At 49.4% G+C, this 19,077-nt stretch overlaps 1 protein-coding gene across 1 annotated transcript; it reads left to right on the top strand.

Moving 5' to 3' along the window:
* The first annotated feature begins 324 nt into the window (after window positions 1–324).
* FOSL2 (FOS-like antigen 2) lies at window positions 325–6,227 on the top strand. Its single transcript, XM_010159308.1, has 3 exons — window positions 325–575; window positions 4,184–4,291; window positions 5,718–6,227. Exons 1-3 carry the CDS (start codon window positions 336–338, stop codon window positions 6,225–6,227), a joined length of 858 nt encoding a protein of 285 aa, XP_010157610.1. The 5' UTR covers window positions 325–335.
* Window positions 6,228–19,077: the final 12,850 nt, after the last annotated feature.

Here is a 19,077-nt window from a genome sequence, read left to right as displayed (position 1 = left end):
TCCGGGAAGGGAGGCTGGCGCAGGGGATGCTGAGGAGGTGTTGCGGAGGGGGTGAGGAAGGGGGCTGGGAGAGGGAAGGGCTGCTCTGGAGGGGAAGCGCCTGAGCCCAGTGCCTCCCTCGAGGGGGCCGCAGTGGGCAGGGGCAGCCTGGGGTGTGGCACAGGCACTGGCGGCCGGTGCCTTGGCTTTAGGTGTTGCTTTGATCCTCACTGGTGCTGCTCCTGAGGGCCTAACTGGTCTCTGAGTAACCACTTATGTTCTGCTTTCACTGATGGTTCCTCCTCTTCTCTCTCTCTTTCCTTCCCTGCCTTTCCTCCTAGAAATTTCGAGTAGATATGCCAGGATCAGGCAGTGCTTTTATCCCTACGATCAACGCCATCACAACCAGCCAAGACCTGCAGTGGATGGTCCAGCCCACCGTCATCACCTCCATGTCAAGCCCTTACTCTCGCTCGCACCCCTACAGCCACCCGCTGCCCCCGCTGTCTTCGGTAGCCGGACACACGGCCCTTCAGCGACCTGGTGTCATCAAAACCATTGGAACCACAGTGGGCCGGAGGCGACGAGACGAGCAGGTAACTCCCGTGGGGAGAGAGGCTGGGGATGCCTCAAACAAGCGTGCCGACGTTATCCCCTGCTCTCTCGCAGTGTTTCTGACCCCAGGGGGGAGTGCTGAGGTCCGTCCCCTATGCTGTACAGGTGCTGAGGTTTCTCAGGGTGACGTATGGTGTAAGCCGGAGGGTGATTTTTTTTTTTTTAAATTGCTGCTTCCTCATCGTACAGCGGTCTTGCCCAATCTTCATCAAACGCTTCATGCTACTGGGCTGCATTGCAGCTCAGTTTCAAAAGCAGGTGAAACTCTGAAGTCGAACCTTGGGTTTCAGTTTGAGTGTCTTCACCACTCCAGGCAGACAGAAACCCCTGAGCAAGCAGAGGAGCTTTTACACATGTCCTGTACGAAACTGGCACCCAAATCACCTCAGCTGGTGTTTTACATCTGCTCTGTGGCCACCTCTGGGTGATACCAGCTGTGTGCAGGGAGCTTGGAACAGGTTCCCTAGAGCACCTTGACTCTGGTAGCTGGAGCCTTCTGGATGTCTGGGGTCTACATCCATCTTCCCACTACAAATGTGCAATTGCTTGGTTGCTTTACAGCCGTGAGTTGGGGATCCTAAGCAGAGATTATCCTGATCACAAGCCAGTGGTATTTTCATGGCCAGTATGGGGTGGCTTGTGCCACCGCTGCCCCGTGCTCAGCCTCCTGATGGGATTATGGAACCCTAACCCTGGATCCTGTGCTGGCGTGGACTTAGATGCAGGTGTCTCGTATTTTAGAAATCGTGTCAGTCCTGTGAATCTCTTCTCAGTAAGAAACAGCCTTGTCCAGGGCTGTCTGGAGAATAGCTATCCACAGTGCTAGGCTGATTTCTTTTTTTAAAAGAAAGTGAATATAACCTAGATCTCCCCGAATTGTTCCCAAGCAGCAGTTGTGTGGGTCGCCGCGGAGCAGTGTAACAAGTCACGCTGCGCACCCTCGGTACATAAGCACAGGCTATTGCATGTGGTCTGTTTCTAATAAGCCTCACCAGCCCTACTTTTACTTCCACGTCATCTGTTTTGATTCACAGTCTGATTATTTTATGTGGAGTCGCTGTCTGATTTAGACCAAAGAGGCAGGGAAGGGGTTAAAGTCACTTGTTCAGAGTGAGCTGCAACTCTGTGCAGGGAGCCAGTATGGGTGCACTGAGGACCTGTTTTTGGGAGGAAAGATGGGGCAGCCGTGGTGGTTCGGGTATGTGCCAGCCCTTTTCCACCAGCTGGAGCTACCTCCCGGTTCCCTTTGTGCAGGGCTGGTGTCCAAAGCCAGGGAAGCTCTCACGAGAACTGGGGGAATAATTAGCAACAACTAATTTGTTTGACAAATGCTGCCTCTGTGTTCACAAATTGGCCGTGAAGAGATCACCATATTCTCTACTTATTTGTTGTTCGGAGTTATTTGCTGAAGGATGCCTGCCAAGCAATTCCTGGCCTGTGGCTTGTTTGCAAGCCGTTCATTGTGGGTCATTCAAAGCCAAGTCCTTTTGATTAGACACGTGCTAAGGCAGCACCCGGGCATTCTACTGTGGCTCTTTGGCTCAGGTTTCGGCTGCTGGTGCTCTGAACACCACATCGGAGTGCCTTTTTGGAAAACTCTGTGTAACGCTTTATGAAAAGCGCCTGTTTTGATGAACGTTTCTGCCAGGGAACGCACGTATTGGGCTTGGACAAGCTACAGATAACACGTACCGCAGGGGCACGAAGAGTGCCAAATCTAACCGCTTTCAAACAAATCCTGCATCCGCTGGCAGAATATTCCTTTTCGGACCCGGTATAATGTTAAACACATCCAGTCCAGGTTAGGGGCTTCAGCCCCTTCAGCATTTGCAAAGTGTTGCCTCCAAGATGGGTAGCTTAAAAATGACTGAAGGCCTTGGAAGGAGGTTTTTTCAGTCCCAACACTTTTCAGTGAGGCCTGCGCTTCTAAAGCGTGAAAGGGCTCTTGCAGACTGTGTGCCAAGGCCCCAAGTCAGCACAGACTCCCTGTGCATGCTTAACACTTTGCTGTGCTGCAGACACTTGCATGCCAATACGCTTTTACCCTGTACACATGCCGTCTGGGAAGAGCAGGCAGAGCTGTAGCGGGGAGAGCGGTGCCTGCAGGAGCTTCTTCCTGCGGGAATATGCCAAAGCCCCACTGGGATGCGGGATGGAGGTAGCCCCCCCCAACCCCGAGATGGAGTGCTGTGATCTGCTGATGAAAAAGCTTTCGGGCCCAAAACCTGCATCCTGAAGTCCTGTAAGTGCTTGTGTCGCTTGGTGCGTGCCTGGGGGCTCGCACGGCATGCAGGTGAAATCACAGGCGCGTACTGGGTCCCAAAAGAAAGCAGAACTGAGCGAGGGGAATGCCCAGAGGCTGAAGTAAACTCCCCGAAACTGTGAAAATCGAAATTAAGGAAGTAAAGCAAACCAAAACAAACCAGAATGAGGTTAGAGTAAAACTAACACTAAAAAGAAAAGGTAGTAAAATGGTGAATGTCTCTCTTGTGATTTTAACAGTCCCTGAAGATATTAAAACTGAAAGCTTTTACAAAAGGGTTTTTCTCTCCACTCTCTGCTGGCACTATGTGAGATCCAACATGTGCTTCGCAGGGTGCTTGTTTCACTTTCGTTTGCGTTCACCGGGCCAAAGCCCCTGGCAGCACACCGACGCGATGGAGCTGGGATGCAGGGCTGAGGCTGGTCCGCAGCAGAAGAGGACGCGCGGCCAAACGCGCGCCCCGAGTCCGCGTGGCCATCCGTTTGCATCGGATCCCACACACTGTGTGCCACAGGATCGAGCTGGGCCACGATGGTCCTCTCATACCCTGCCGTCCTGGCTTCCTGGCCTCAGCAGTGGTGCAAGCCTATCTGCCGCTGCCGGGATTTGTAAAACCTTGTCCCAAACCCCAAAAGCTAGGCCTGACTTGACCAGATCTTGCGGGCTCCTGCTCACTTCCTCTGGTTTCGCAAGTGTCGCTCGATGGGTTTCTGTGGAATTGCTCCTGACTTACATCAGTGAGGATGTCAGCTGGCCTCAGGAAGCCCTTGATATCACTGGAGCCTTGCCTGCTGATGCAAGACGCACAGTGCGTTATCTCGCTCAGTGCTCGAAAATCTGAGGTCAGGTTTTTGGGTGGTATAAATCATTGTTGCTTCACGGACTTCATGGGAGCTCTGCTGATTTCCCCGTCTCCCCTTCCACCTCATCCCCGACCTTCAAGCTAACAACTATTTTTGTGTGGGAAGCAGCAGATATTTTCTTTCAAGAAAGAGGCACTTACAACATCGTGCTCTGGTTTTGCTTAATGTACCACCCAAGTTGTGAAACAATCACAGCATCTTTTATCTGTTTGGCCTTGGTGCAGATTCACTGTCCTCTTACACAATCTTGCCCCTGCTCCGTCTTCTCACCCTTCTGCTAAGATCCGGTGCAGGCAGAGATACTGTGCGCTTTCATCTTCTGCTGACTTCGGTGAAGAAGGCGAGTGCTCAGCATCCTGCTGGATCAGGCCTTTTTTCCTTTGCGTTGCGGTTAAATCCTCGCAAACTTCAAGGAATGCCTTGCTCAGATCTGATTGTGGGTTTTCTTGGCACTTGCCCACAGCTGTCGCCCGAGGAAGAAGAGAAGCGAAGGATCCGGAGAGAGAGGAACAAGCTGGCAGCTGCGAAGTGTCGTAACAGGCGTCGAGAGCTAACAGAGAAACTCCAGGCGGTATGTGCTCTGCATACGTTTCTCCTCCCTTGTCGCCTGCCCTGTGGACCAGGTCACGGTGTGTTGCTCTCTTTCTGTTAGCCTGTTTGAGGAAGATGCTACAAAACACACACTGCCTTCCCCTTCCAAGGCTGCCCAGTGGTGTTTCTCCTACATCAGTGGTGGTCAGGGGCTCGGGCCTGGAGGTCAGGAGCCTAAACTCCCCTTGCTCACTGCCAAAAATGTCCTAGGAGCTCTCTTCCCTTCTAGCCTTCCAACTAGCACGAGTCTCCCTCCGTAAGTGGAAACGTAAGATGCGGGGAGCCTCAAAGGCAGGCTTTAAGGGCTGCGCCGTACTGAAGATAGTGGGATCCTCTGAAAGCTGTAGAAAATGAGGCAGATGTCAGGGGTACCTATCACAGCTACATCCTTTAGGCTAACCTTTCCTTGGGCAGGATAACTGATTTCCTGCACAAGAAAGCACCGTGGAGACGTGTGGTCTGGTGCCCCCCGGGGAAATAGCTAGTTAAGCTGGAGAAGGTGGGGATGAGCACTAGGACTGTGGAGTGGTTAAGGGACGGGTTGAAGAGGAGGCAAGGATGGGTGATGTTGGAAGGCTGCAGCGCTCCTGCTCGAGAACCAGCCTGGTGTGATTCGATGATGGTCTTAACAAGTACGGCAGCAGCAGTGAAAGTACACGGGTGAAATGTGCTGCTGACTCAAAATAAAGAGGCGTTCTCAGTGGGGGGTAGGCAGAACATCCTATAAAGTAATAGAAGTGAGAGGAGCCCAAAGTGGGAAGTCCTATCCTGAAGGACTGATGAAGAGTTCTTTGGGAGATGGGAAGTACTAATTGCTCACAGATTGACTATGAGCCATCAGTGTGATGTGACCATGGGAAAGGTAAAAGTATTAATCCAAGAATGCATCAAGGGATGATCCAGTGAAGATGAAAGTGTTAGTCCTTTGTGGAAGAGTTGGGCAAGTGTCAAATCTAATCTGGAATATGCACTCCAGAAAGAAAATGGTAACGCTTTAGAGATTGCTGTACGCTACCTTTGTGAAAAGGATATGACTTACCTAACACAAAAAATGATAGGAGGAGGTCTGAGTCCTCTCTGCTAAGGTATCTGTCAGGCAGACAGCAAGGGAGAAGAGTGAAGTCACAGGCCAAGACTGCATGGTAGAAGCTGACTGTGAGAAAATTAAGGCAAGCTTATGAGAAGACTCGTAATAACCCTTCGATTGCTGAAGTTTGGGAATAGCCTGCTGGTAGACACATGAAACACAAGATGCTCAGCTGGCAGTGACCTGGTTCCTGCTTGGCTCATGAAGACCCTGGGGTGTGTCTGCCCATTCCAGGTGGGAACTGGCCTTGATGGCCATGTTCCAGGTGAGGAGCAGTTCCAGAGCCTCTGGTATTTACTTATTCCCTTTCTATCTGCAGGAGACTGAAGTGCTGGAGGAGGAGAAGTCGGTGCTGCAAAAGGAGATCGCTGAGCTCCAGAAGGAGAAGGAGAAGCTGGAGTTTATGCTGGTGGCTCACAGCCCCGTGTGCAAAATCAGCCCTGAGGAACGTCGGAGTCCACCATCCAGCAGCCTCCAGAGCGTTCGGACTGGAGCAAGCGGAGCGGTGGTGGTGAAGCAGGAGCCCGTGGAGGAAGAGATCCCATCTTCCTCTTTGGTCCTTGACAAAGCCCAGAGGTCTGTCATTAAGCCCATCAGCATTGCTGGAGGTTTTTACGGGGAGGAGGCACTCAACACTCCCATCGTGGTGACCTCAACACCAGCCATCACTCCTGGCTCCTCCAACTTGGTCTTCACCTACCCCAATGTATTGGATCAGGAGTCTCCTCTCTCCCCATCCGAGTCCTGCTCCAAAGCTCACCGGAGGAGCAGCAGCAGCGGCGACCAGTCCTCGGATTCCTTGAACTCTCCCACCTTGCTGGCATTGTAATCCTCCTGCGATCCCCCAGTTTGCCAGTGTATTACATCCCCCCCGGCACCATGGGGGGAGCCCCCCTCCATGGGATTAGAGACAGGCACAGGATCGTTCAAGCACAAGGGCAGCAAGAACAAGGACGGGGAAGTGCTGCAGCTCCCGGAAGGAGAGTGAGGACCAACGCCAGCTCCCTGGAGGCAGGAAACGACAAGGGTGGGACTGATGTGCCAGGACTGTTTGGAGAGGGTGACGTCCCCTCTGTAGGGACTGCCTATGGAAACCTCTTCACGGCCGTAGCGGACTTGGGGAGAACTCCTGGCTGGGACTGAAGGCGAGCTGCAGACGGTTGCTAGTTGTCCCCTTCCTTTGTGAATTGATCTGATCGGTTGTGCTCTGTGCTTAGATCCTTCTGGTTAGTTGATCTTACAACTTCTCTCTTTCTCTCTCTCTCTCTGCGCTTATCATTTCCAATGTTGCCGATCCCATGACATTTCATCCAGTTGCTCTGAACTCTAAAGGCTTGTTAGGATCTTTTCCCTTGGGACAGGCTGTGGGAAACACGGGTTGCCCAGGCGGGAGGGGGATGGCTGGGAGGTCTGGGAGAAGGGGGACCAAGAGGAGCCCAAGGGCTCAGCAGCAAGGGCAGAGCTTGTAACTCTGGCCTGGGGCACAGAGACAGCAGGAGGCTCATGCGGAAGCCTTTCTTTTTGAAAAGGTGTATAAATTTGTCGCCTTGGGCTCCTCAAAAAACAAGTTAGCATCTCAGGGCCAAAGTAGCATCAGAAAAGCTGCTGGGCTGGCACTTACCAGTGTCTTTGGCAGGGTTTTACCCCAATTTGGTGGATATCAAATCTGCTGCTTGTTGTTTACTTTTCCTGGGCTGCCTGCTGTCTAGGGAGTATTGTATCTTCCTCCCCATCAGGGCTTCTGACTCAGAGGCTGATCTCTTCCTGTTAGTAAATCTTCCCCTCCCCTCGGCCACATTTGCAGAACATGCTACCGAAAAAGAGGTGGCACCACGTGCCTATAAATCTAGGATGGAGACTGGGAGCGGGTAAGAGGGTGAAACTAGTTGGGTGTACCCTTGCTGAATTTTTCATTGTTGGGAAACAAAGCAGCGCGCATCCACTGGGCGGTACTAGTGGGTGTTGTTTGCTCAGAAATTCCCAGTTTCCGAGGCAGGGGGGAAAGCAGCGGTCCAACCTCCAGCACGGCGCAGGCCATGAGGCGCTCCTGACCAGGCAGGATCGGCATGGTTGAAGTGATAACCTGTTTGAACTAGAACACAGCTTCTGATATCCTCTGGATTTATGAATGACAAACTGAGAGCGGAGGAAAATCAATTACCATTATTTGCACCTCAGTCTTTGGCCTCTCTATTTTTTTTTTTTTTTGGCATTGTAATTGATCTGGTTTTGTTGGGGTTGATTGGCCTGAAGACAAAAAACACATCAGAGGGCTCTTCCCCTAGCTCTGGGTCCTTGTCCTCTCCAACCTGTGGTCCTGACTGCTACTACGAAGTGCTCACAGAGGGCACAAGCTCTCCAGCGCTGATGTTCACTACTGAAAACAGTAATGTGTGTAACCTATTCTCACTTGGAGCCAAGCTCAACTCCTGTTGGTGTAAGGCACCAAGAAACCATGACCATCTGCACACTAGGATTGCCCAGCTTTCCGGTTAAGCCGCTTCGGGGATAGGTCTTTGGTCCTGCCTGTTGAAACTGTGGTGGCAGCTATTTATTTTGGTGTGAGATTTTCTTGTTCTTTTATTTTTTTTTTTTTTTTTTTTAATCAACTGAAACCAGGGTATTTCTTGGTCAGGCTGGACCTGGAGAAATTCAATTTGCAATTACAGGGCTAGTCCTGTGAGATGCTAAACTGCTGCAGAACCCACTGGGAATTAATAGGGTTCGGTCTTGTGGAACCTGACCTTTACTCAGCAGGGCTGGCTTCCCTCAAACCCTGGCCACTGCCCATTCCTTGAATCATTTCAAAGGGACACTACTTTGGCTCTAAAGGTAGGCTTTCCTTTTTTTGCTATTCCTGTTATTTTTAAACCCAGGTATTTACCAAACCCAATAGAAATAGGAAGATATGACTGATCTGTTTTCTTCATAAATCTGATTGTGATTCAGGCTTTTTCTCCATTACTTAAACATTGGTCTACCAGTGCTAGAGGTTTCAAACTGAGCTTACACAATAAGGGAAATTGATAAAGGAGATCTCTTGTCCTTACATGAACATCAAAACTTCCTTTTTAATAAAGTAGACCTTAAACTTCCTGTAGTCAGCACAAAGGATCCTGTTTTCATAGGGCTTTATGTAGATGGTATCACTTCAGGTGAAACTGCTGCTTCTCTAACTGTCTCTGTTTTGCCGGATGCTTATTTGGGCCGGTCTGGATTGAGCATCTAAAACTGTTCAGTAAAATACCTTTGCATGTCATTTCCACCCATTTCTGAGCAGAATGCAACATGGACAAATAGTGAATCCTAAAGTGATGCAGCTACTTTTGAGGCCAGCTGACCAGGATCGCTGTCTCCCCAGAGATGAAGAGCATTCCTACTACGCGTTTTAGGAAGTCACGTGCCTCCTCAAGCCGGAGTAAGCCTAACTCCTAGTAGAACAACAAAATCTACCTTTACTTTTGCTCACTGAATCATTGCTTATTGCCAACAGGAGCTGCAGCTGGCCCTTGCCCACTGCCTGCTGCCTTGTCATTGACCTCAGAGACCAGGCAGGACGGTCCCCTTTCCTGTCCGGTGAGACTGATGGGAGCTGTGTGAAACTGCTTAGAAAAGAGGAGTATTTTCTACTATCTGGAAAAGCCCCGAATACTTTGTGCCTGCCTGTTTTGTCCCTCAGACCTCTCAGAGGATGTCTGTGTTGGGATTGCTGGTCTCCTGCCCTCTGTATTTTGTGGATCAGCCTGATCTTTCTTTAGTTCCTGGTAGACAGGTACAGCTTGAGCTCTGCTGCTCGTTTGGTCTGGCCCTGCGTTCTTTTCAGGTTTGCTGGTGCGCTTTTTGGGAGTTGATTGTCTTCCCCATCCCCAAAACAGTGTTTTCCATGGGTACCTTCACTGCCAATTCCTAAATCTGTGTTCTGCATGTAACGGGGATGCAGGAGCTGTTATAACTTGTGTCTGACCAAGAGTTGTTGAAGTCAATGGAAAAAGGCTCAAGGAATTTCAGCTGGTATTGGGTCAACCCCTTAGTGACGGGCCCAGCAAAGACACTCACAACATCTTAAATTAATCAGTGCCAAACTAGGAGGAGCAGTAGCAGCTGCGTCGAAGGAAACTTTCGGCTTCCATGTTCGCCATTCCAGTTTTGCCCTTGTTCCTCCTTTCCCCTTCCCAGTTGTGGCATTGCCTTCATCCATTCCTTTCTCGTAGGTGTGGAGACTGGGTAAGTCTCAAACTGCTTGTGGTGTGATGGGATTTGGGACCAACACACTGGGGACAGAAGCTCTCTGTTGTGTTTTTATAATTATTATTTAAATGATCTATTTAGTTCATCTGAACCTTTTAATTTTGCTGCTTACTGTATGTAGGATCCACCTGGCCTTCATCCTAAATGAAAAGAAAAAACAAAATGAAAACAAACCTAAGACGCCCCCTTCTTCCCTGCTATCTTATTATTTATTGGCAGGCAGCCGTCTTGTGCCTGCTCCAGCAGATCTGCCCGCCATTAATTTAACGTCCTCCCAACTCACATTTCTGGTGTTTGGTTGTTGCTTCTTTTTTTTTTTTTTCCATTCTAAAACAGCCTTCTGAAATGTAGGAAATCTTATTATGGTGACACTTAGAAGTTCATTTTCATTGGGAAGGCCAAGTCAAACATTTTAAGAGGTGGGGGGAACAATCTACATTTTATTTCTTATTTATTTATCATGTTTACATCTTTTTTTTTCTGTTCAAGACTTGGATATAATAAAGAAAGCATTAAAAATACTCCAATCTTCTTTTTTTTAGGCTTTTTTTTATTCTTTAAATAAAAGATTCTGGGTTTTGTTGTTGTCTGTATAAAATGTAAAAAGAGATATGTTTCTAAAGATGCATTATCATTCCTCTGTGAACAGTAGGTGGAGTTGAGGACAAATCTCAGAATACAAGATAATAATAAAATCCCCTCCTGTTTTACTTAATTGTTCCCCTCCTATCCTGTATGATTAAAGGGTTATTCCACTTCCTTGTTTGTGGTTACTTGATATTAAAACCATATTAAAATGTGTAGAAAATAGGTATCCAATTGTTTTTGCTCAGTGAGAGGATAAACTGTTGTATATATCTTGATATACTGTGTAGTTCAAAGTAACATCGATAAGGGATAGTGCATCTTTATTAGAGCGATAAGTTACTAGTGTCACTAAAGTCTACTTTAAGATCCTCAGATACCGAAAGGGCCCATTTTGGATTCCCCTCTCCTGGGGGCACACTGAAAGCATCAGTGGCATTTTGCTGCTGCAAAGCAGGTGTCAGAGGTGGAATCAAGCCTCAGTGATTAATAGGTAACCGTGAGGATTACTGAAGGTCTGGGGGCACCATTGTTTGGGGTTTTTTTCCTCTAAAATTTTAATAATGATTTTTCTTTTTTTTTTCTTTTTTTTTTTTCTGTGACGACATAGTTTCTGCCAAGGAGGTTCTTAAAGGTGAATTGGGACCCTTCTTTGCTCGTCGTGATCTTGATATTGTTCTTGCAGTCCTGGAGAATCTCAGCTCTGAGGCATTCTCTCTGGTGTTGTCTCTCCTCTCTTCTTGTTATTTTACTGAATTACAGGCCTACAGTATTTGCACTAAAACAAAAAGCTTATTAGAGAAAGCTTGCTGCTATGAAAGAAAGAACATATTAAAATGGTTTTGCTTTTACGATTTTAATTGAGTAGCGTTTTGTAGAATAAAATCAATTTAGACTGAAAAGAAAAAAAATGACTTTTCTTTTTTCCTCTGCACCTTCTACCCTGCCCCCCCTCCTTTCTTTTCCTCCCGTTCCTCGGTGGTGTGACGTTTCCCCCCCTTCTCCTTTGGTGCTCAGTTGTAATGATTGGCTGTATTGTTGACTATGCTGCTGAGAGTTATGACACTTGTAAATCTTGTTTTAATGACATTGTGGACACTCTTTTGTATAGCAAGAGCTAACTGGAGTTCTTCTCTCTCTCTGTTAATTGAAGTCATTAAAAAGCTCCCTTTGCCATGAACAATTAAAAGCTCGCATGTTCCTTCAGTATGAACAAACGGGTACAGCATTGCCAGGTGCCCGGTTGTAGCGCATTTCAGGGCTTCTTTCATTAGAGCAGCTGCAATCCAGACAGCTGTTAGCTGCAACAATGGTAAATGGGCAGAGGCTAGCAGAGCAGACCACCTGGGCTAAGAGGCAAATAATGCATTAATCCCTTCATCTTGGCTTCAAAAAGGAAGGGATAGGGCTAGAAAATGCATGCTGAGATGACTTTACTTGCTTTTTTAGTGTGTGGTTTTTTGGTTGTTGTTGGGGTTTTTTGGGTTTTTTGGTTTTGTTTTTTTTAATCCACCTCCTTGGCCAGAACAACTCAGAGCTTCTGCTCGGAAAATATGGGGTGGAAAGCACGGCTGCTTCACTGGCAGTAAGGAGGAGGTTAAGGTGGGATTCCCTCACTCACCTGGGAAAAGCTGCAGTCTCTGGAGTGGAAGGAGCTCAAGATACACCAGGTTAGGAGGGCAGGATGTCACTGTCAAGAACTGGTGGTGAGGAAGAGATCTCCAGGTGAGTCACAGCTAGCCAAGCTGCTCCTTACTCATGGGTTTCCATAGGAGTAATGTCTGGTTTGGCTTCCTGCTGGCCCCTGACCCTTGTGGGTTTTTATTTGTTCCTTTTTTTTCCTTTTTTTTTTAACCCCTGTGTTCTCACAGTGCCACGAGGAAGGAGATGAGAGATGTCAGAGTAAGTTATATGGCTGGTGTATGAAAATATTTGTGAAGTCATGGGGAATGCTGAAGGTATCAGTCACCAGAACAGGGAATACGTGCACATGCCTGTGTGAAGTGAGATCAGCGGTCAGGAATCCATGTTGTAGGAAAGTTGACACAAAGTCAACATAGGAAGGTTTGGGCTGTAGAGCTGGAACCAGCCTTAGGGTGTCCCACAAGGTCAAGGATGACACGGGGTGAGAGGAGAGCCTTTAGGCACTCCTCTTGGTGGGGCTAAAGGAAAAAGTAGTTATCCGGGGAGGCATGGCAATTATAAGCAAATACACCAAAGGACCCAAGAGCATCATCTCTTGATATCTATCTCCTCAGGGCCTCGGGCGTGGGGGAGTCCCCACCTGATCTACTGCACACAAGCTTTCCCTAAGGGGAGTGCCTCCAGGATTTCCTGCCTCCCTAAGGTCTCTCCCATTACGCCGGTGCACAGAGGTATCCAACCTCGATTTTGTCAAACCGGCTCTTTTGGCAGTGTATCCCCCTCCATCTGTCCCCTCCCAAAACAAGGCTAACAGGAGGATAGGTTCTTGCTTGCCTCCTGCCAACCTGGAGTGCTCCCTAAGCTCCCGTTCGCTGACAGCGCCCTTTGAAAAGGCGTAGCGTTGCTTGTCTGCAAAGGTGGGTTGCGAGGCTAGGCCTCCCACCTGGTTTCCTCCCAGCACCGGCGGGTGGTGACTGCATTTTGTCATCAGCAGCTCGCAGACACTGGAATGTCCACAGCAGTTACTATAACTTGGGTCTGAAGGATGAAATTACACAGCTGAGCAAACTGTTTTCCGCCAGTCTTCTAGGTGTGGGAGGCCAAATTCTACCACATCGACATGGAAATTGTGTTTTTCCCGACATCCTCATCTTGATTTAGATCTCCACTTCACTTAGGGAATTTCCCCTCCTTCTGCAACAGGCTCACCCTCCCTCCACCCTGCGATGCCCAGACCTTGCTGTGCAAGTGAGGGATCTGTGTGTTACCATGGGGCGGGCAGACTCAACGTCGGAAGAGATCAGCCTTGCCTTTTGCAAAGAAAGAATGTGAGGGGCATCTGCGCCAAAAACTCTTCCATAACATCAGTTTACATCCCAATGATGTCTTCAGTTTGTATAGGCATTGGGAGGCTCACCCATCTTTTTTGCCTGTCCCCTTTCCGTGATGCGAGACTCCTCTCTGGACTTTCCTCCCGGTCTCATTTCTTAGTGAAGTACCAAGAACTGGCTCATCTTTAGGCAGGATGTGTGGGTAGCCTGGCCTTACATATTCAGTGGAGGGGGCACCCTACCTGGGGCAGAGCTGCGGTGACAAGAAAAAGTCCAGAGGAGTGACCTGAATGTATCATGCCAGATGGAGGTTGTTGGGGATTTTTTTTTTTTAAACTTTTTTTTTTTTGAAATCTGGTCTAGAATCTGCAGGAGCAGCTATAGGAACACTGTAGAAATTCTGCAGCCAGTGGAAAGAGTAAGCATGTGCTAAACCTGAAGAAGGCTTAATGGCAAGCAGAGCTGGAGTGGGAGTGTGGGGGAAAGGAGAGCATCCAGAATGTTGGTTTGAAGTGATGTTTCCACTGTCATGTGGGAAGGATGTGACAGAGGAAAACTGTGACATGGTTATTGCATCAGATACCCCGAAGTGGAACGAATGATGCATTATTTTATAAAAAGCATACCGCCTTAAGGTCCTACTCCTACTGATGTCTATGACCTGATCCCCTTGAGGTTTCATGATGTCGTAACAAAGCTCTTTAATTGAGTTGCAAGGGTCCAGTGTTTTCTGCTCTGTCTCATCTGGCGTGAGAGAGGCCCCATTCAGCCCAGCCAGTCTCAGCACAAGGAGCGATACAGATGGATTATCAACCTGAGTGGAAGTTGCTGGCACCCTCTTGTAAGGCTGAGGCTTAGAAGAAGGCTTGTCATGCGTGTCCCAGTGTGGTGAGATCCAAGACTCCTCAGGAAGATTTTCCTTGATGAAGACAGGGCAAAGCTGGAAGGGGAGGCCAAGAGAGCTGGGATTGTTTGGCTTTGCGAAGAGAAGGTTCAGGGAGGATCTCACCAAAGTGTGTAAATACCTGACAGGGATAGGGAGCAAAAGAGATGTGGTCAGACTCTTCCCAGTAGTGCCAAGTGACAGGATGAGAGGCAGTGGTCACAGTTTGCCATAGCAGATGTGAAACAAACTTTTTCACTGGGAAGGTGGCCAAACACTGGCATAGGTTGCCCAGGAAGGTTTGTGGATTTTCCATCCTTGGAGACACTCAAAACCTGACTGGGCATGGGTCTGAGCAGTCTGCTTTCACTGACCCCGCTTGAGCAGACGGGTGGACTAGACACTCTCCAGTGGTGCCTACCAACATCAACCACTCTGCATCTCTGCTTTTGATTCCAAACAGTCCAAAAGGACTATATTGTGAACATATTTCTTTCCCTCTTGCAGTGCTATCTCATTTGAACTACAGAATTCCTCTGCACTAAATATCAGCTTTTTTGATGCTGGCTGTGTGAGGTCAAACAGATAAGGACTAAGCTGGGAGGAGGATATCATGGCAGACAAGAATGTAAACTGTTCAGTCTGCCGCAGTGTGAGTCTCAGATTTCCCTTTTTATTTTGCATGCTCCATTCCACAGACTAGCGTGGGGGAAGAGAGGGAGACAGGCCTTACATGGCCGTAATCTAGAGCATGCATCCCACAAATGACTGTACAGCTCTGCAAGTTCACAGGCAGTGCCAGGAACTGTTGCCTACTTGCCTTTTGCTGGCTCTCCTACCATTTTTCCTCTCTCAGGCAGGAGTTGTTTTTCAAGTTCCTGGAAAGGTAAATACGGATCTGCAGCCAGTGATCCTAGGTGAGCTTGTGGGTCAGGCAAAATCCATCAGCTGGGTACAGATGCTCCTCCTGGCTCCCCAACCCCTTTCTGTAACCCTAATTGGGCTCCCAGACTTGAGCAGATTCATCAGTGGCTCCCAATGATGACACACTCATGCTGGCGATTACCAATATGAGTAGCCACAGCAGGAGATGATGCTGGTTTTGGGCAAAGGGAAGAAATAGGTCAGTTCTTTTCCTTAGTCAAGCACTGGATGCTCTAATATGCCTGATTCCTATTTCAGTTGCTTATATCATATTACTACTCTGAAATGCACTTAGTTTTGAAACTGTTTACCTCTTGTTAATGAGGGTAGAGCAGCAGACACCAGCCTGTGGGCTTAAAAGAAAAGTTGCATGCCAGAGGCCCATCAGTGTCTCTAGTAATCTGGGGGGAAAGGTGAGTTTATGATCCCTCCACATCTCAGATTGCCCTATGGTCTAGCCAGGCACAGCCCTGCTCTAACCCTTCAAAGCCAGGGCTTAGGGCAGGGTGTCAGCACCAGCAGTGAGCAGCACCAGAGCCTCAAGCAGCAGGAGTTGCTCGCTGTAGCCTTCATTCTAGGCTGAGGCTGACTTGGAGAACTGCAAACCTCCGCTTCTCCCTGGCTGCTCTAGGTCACGGGGGTGATGGGAGATGTTAGCTGCCTTTTGTAGCCTCCCACTGAACACTGTGAGCCACAAGGACTGTGATTAAATCTCTACTCTGAGCAATGTTCTGAGGCCATGCTGGTATCTCATTACCTTCCCCACTTCTGGCAGCCACCGAGGAAATGAAGATCTACCTGTGACACTGTGGTGAAAGGGAGGGAAAAGGAGAGTGATGCCTTCAAAACATCAGCTTCAGGTGCTTCCCTTGACCTTGCGCATTCTCTTCCGTCAGCACCTGCAGCTGGCATGAGTGCTCATCTTGGAGTGATGGTCCTTGTCTCCCCTGCTCTTGTTGCTATGGTGGAGGTGGAGGGTTTGCTGGAGGCACAGTCACCCTTGGTCAGGCCTTTCCCAGGCAGCTGCAAGGAGCAAGGTTGTGCTGTCGTGGCACAGGGCAGAAGGAGCTGTACAGTGACGCTCTTGGCAACCCGAGATCATCCAAGATGCAACTTGACTGTAGGAGGTCCCTGATTGCATGGACCTGCCTGTCCTAGGGGGCTGAAGGAAGGACCTTCCTGGGGAACCGCTATTCAGAGTATGGTTTGCTGCCTTGGCAGGGTAGGTCTATCCTCCACCCATGGTGACTGTCTGGTCCCTATTTTGTTTTTCTTTTCTCACTTGACTCCAACTCTTAATTTCCCTGTGCAGCTGCTGGACCGGGACCAACGGCTGCTCCACAGGCACATTTCTGCTGGTGGGGAGGGAGGAAGACTGTTTCCACCATGGGTCAGTACGAAGGGTTGAATCCTGTGACCCGGTGCCAGGGGGAAGAAAGCCATTACTAATCCCCACCATACAGCGGCTCCGCCTGCCCAGCAGGATCAATGGCGCCATCTCGGCCCCCTTCAGGTGGCTCTGTGAACGCCAAGGAGCTGGGAGGAGAAGGCTCCTCCCTGTGTGGGGTACTGCTGCCTGCCTGGGACAATCAAGTCCTCCTTTCCACCCCTCTGATTTTGGAAGAGGTGGTGAAGCACTCAGTGGTGCTTATGCCCGCAGGCTAGCCCAGATCCTAGAGGAGGACGGGCAGGACAGAGACCCTGCTGGGACGCGTGCCAGGCTTGCCAGCCCCCAGGAGCATGGGGTGATCACGGGTGCCGTGCACCCTTCCCACTGAGGCCAACCAGTTCTGCTGGCAGGTAGAAGCAGGGGTGGATCTTGGAGCCATTTCCAGGGAGCAGGCTGGTGCTGGGGAAAGCAGGGTGGCTGCAGCTCCTTGTCCCCACATTCAAGCAAGTTTGGGGGTCCAGCATTTAGAAAAGTGTCCCAGTGAGAACTCACCCCTCCATCCCCGTGCTGCTCACAAAGATGAAGGGAGACGACTTTTCAGACTATACCATTTAAGGAGTTCCTCAGTTTAGTGAACCTCAGCTGACCTCAGTGTATACTGCGTTTCCAGCTCAGCAGAGCAGGGTTTCAGTTGAAAGCACGCCACCCAAAACTTCCCTCCTTGCATCTGGGGGAAGGAAGGGCTGCGGGAGGGTGGGCAGCAAATGGCAGCGCACAGAAGTGGGTTAGCGACTCTCGGATGTAGCCAGGTCCCTTCCTAGGGAGGACGTTGCGGACCAACAGGACCAACTTGAATGTGAAGCAGCTTCAGCAGCTTTTGGCAGGCTCTGGGGCAAGGGGGGAAGGGAGGGCGCCAGGCCCGCAGTACCGCTGAGTGCTGCAAGTCGGGACGCAGGAGCGTCGCCCCAGCAATGCAGTGTTTACAAAGGTGAAAAACATTAATAACACGCACTATGCTCCTCCTGTTGTTTCAACAAGATCAAGGTGTGTACAGGAGAGCGCGTGTGTATATGCATGTGCGCACACACGCACTCGCTGAGGCTGGCGTGGGATACTGCTCGGCGCAGGATTATTCCAGCCGGGCTGCAGTCAATACTGACAAATACAGTATACGTCCTGTCTTGCCCGCAGCGGAGAGGGAGCTGTGGCAGGCTCGACGCTTTCCTCCCTCTTGTGAAAGACCTGGGGTGTTTTTGGCAGCGTGGGGAGCTCGGGTCCCAACTGTGCGTGGTCTTGCTGCTGCGCCGAGCGAGTTGGGGGTGAGCGACTCCCGGCCAGGCACCTTGCTCACCGCCTGTTCACCCCTGCGCGCTCTGCCCGCTCGGCGTGCTGCACGAGACAGGGGTTTGGTGTAAGCAGAAAAAAAAAAAAAGTAAAAAAAATAGCATGTGAGATCATATAATTAAAGATGGTATCAGAATGTCTAATTAGGATGACTGAGAGAACTTGGCTGGGAGACGCAGCCAAGAGCTGAGTTAGTGTGTTTGCCAGTCCAAAGCTCCTTAACAGTAATTAATCCTTAAATGTCCAATTGTTCAGAGTTCAAGGAAACACCTCCTACTACTGTACTTTGTGTTCCTGTTAAGCAAGGAGACACAGCAGGGCGTGTGCCCTTATTCTGTAAGAGCGACACGCCTAGGGGTGTTGTTAGGAACTAGACCGAAGGTTGAGTATAATTATTAACTACCTAAGAGTTCCCAGCATTGCACAATTACCCAGGCCGCCTTGCAGCCGTGTGCTCGCCTGGTTTTATTTATTTTTTTATTTATCTTTTTAAATAAAAATGCCGAGCTTTAGTAGTTCGGATGTGCAAATTATACCCAAGGGTCGTCTGCTCCCCTTCCAGTATCCTTCGTGCCACTGAGCTGGGATGGATTAGCAGAGCGGGCCGAGGGGAGCGTATGTATGTATAGATGTAGCGTATGAAAGTCAGCGCTCTTCACTGAAACTCAGTAGGCTTATTTACATCAGTTGCAAATTCGACCCAGAGATTTTTCCTTTGTTTTGATGCTGTCAGTGACTCTTGCATTAACATAAAAGCCTTGGCTATTTACTCTTGTGGGGTTTTTCATTCTGTTTGTGTTTTTGAGGTGGGTTGCGTTGGGTTGGGTTGTTTTTGTTGTTGATATTTACAGGGGGGAAAACCTGAAGGAAAAGAAACATAGGTTTGACACGGTGGGTGAATCAAACTGCTTGACCTGCTACAGGTCTTCTGCCATCATCAACCTTCCTCTGGGCAGTCACTGGGATGGTGGGAAGGGGTGCTCAGGTGTGGGCAGCTTGTGCTGGTGGCAGGTGAGTTTGAGGAGCAGAGCCGCCGCTGTTTGGTACCCTTAGAAGAGCCCAGCTCAGCAACGGCATCACGTATCACTCGCAGACAGGAGGGAGTTATGTGTCATTTCCTCAGATCAGCATCATCTTTTAAGTCGTGTTTCTGTGTTTTTATCCTCTCCTGTCTTTCTTTAATTGACCCTTTCTGGTGGGCGTGGCGAGGGCCTGGCTGGGAGCCGGCTGGCCAAAGTCACTTCTACAGGGGATCATTAACTGGGGCGTCAGCCAAGGCCGTTTAGTGTTTATAAAACTCAGATAATTAAACATGGTCGCAGCCCTGAAA

Source organism: Eurypyga helias, unplaced genomic scaffold (assembly GCF_000690775.1).
Source record: "Eurypyga helias isolate BGI_N326 unplaced genomic scaffold, ASM69077v1 scaffold19749, whole genome shotgun sequence".
NCBI classification, from domain to species: Eukaryota; Metazoa; Chordata; class Aves; order Eurypygiformes; family Eurypygidae; genus Eurypyga; species Eurypyga helias.
Note: the sequence above shows the minus strand (reverse complement) of the source record. Positions and strands in the feature narration are given on the sequence as shown.

Excerpts from the sequence above, each read along its gene's own strand:
- FOSL2 (XM_010159308.1), top strand. The coding sequence starts at position 336 with ATGCCAGGATCAGGCAGTGCTTTTATCCCTACGATCAACGCCATCACA. Across the intron at positions 576-4,183 it reads GGAGGCGACGAGACGAGCAG|CTGTCGCCCGAGGAAGAAGA; the intron begins GTAACTCCCGTG and ends ACTTGCCCACAG. Across the intron at positions 4,292-5,717 it reads TAACAGAGAAACTCCAGGCG|GAGACTGAAGTGCTGGAGGA; the intron begins GTATGTGCTCTG and ends TTCTATCTGCAG.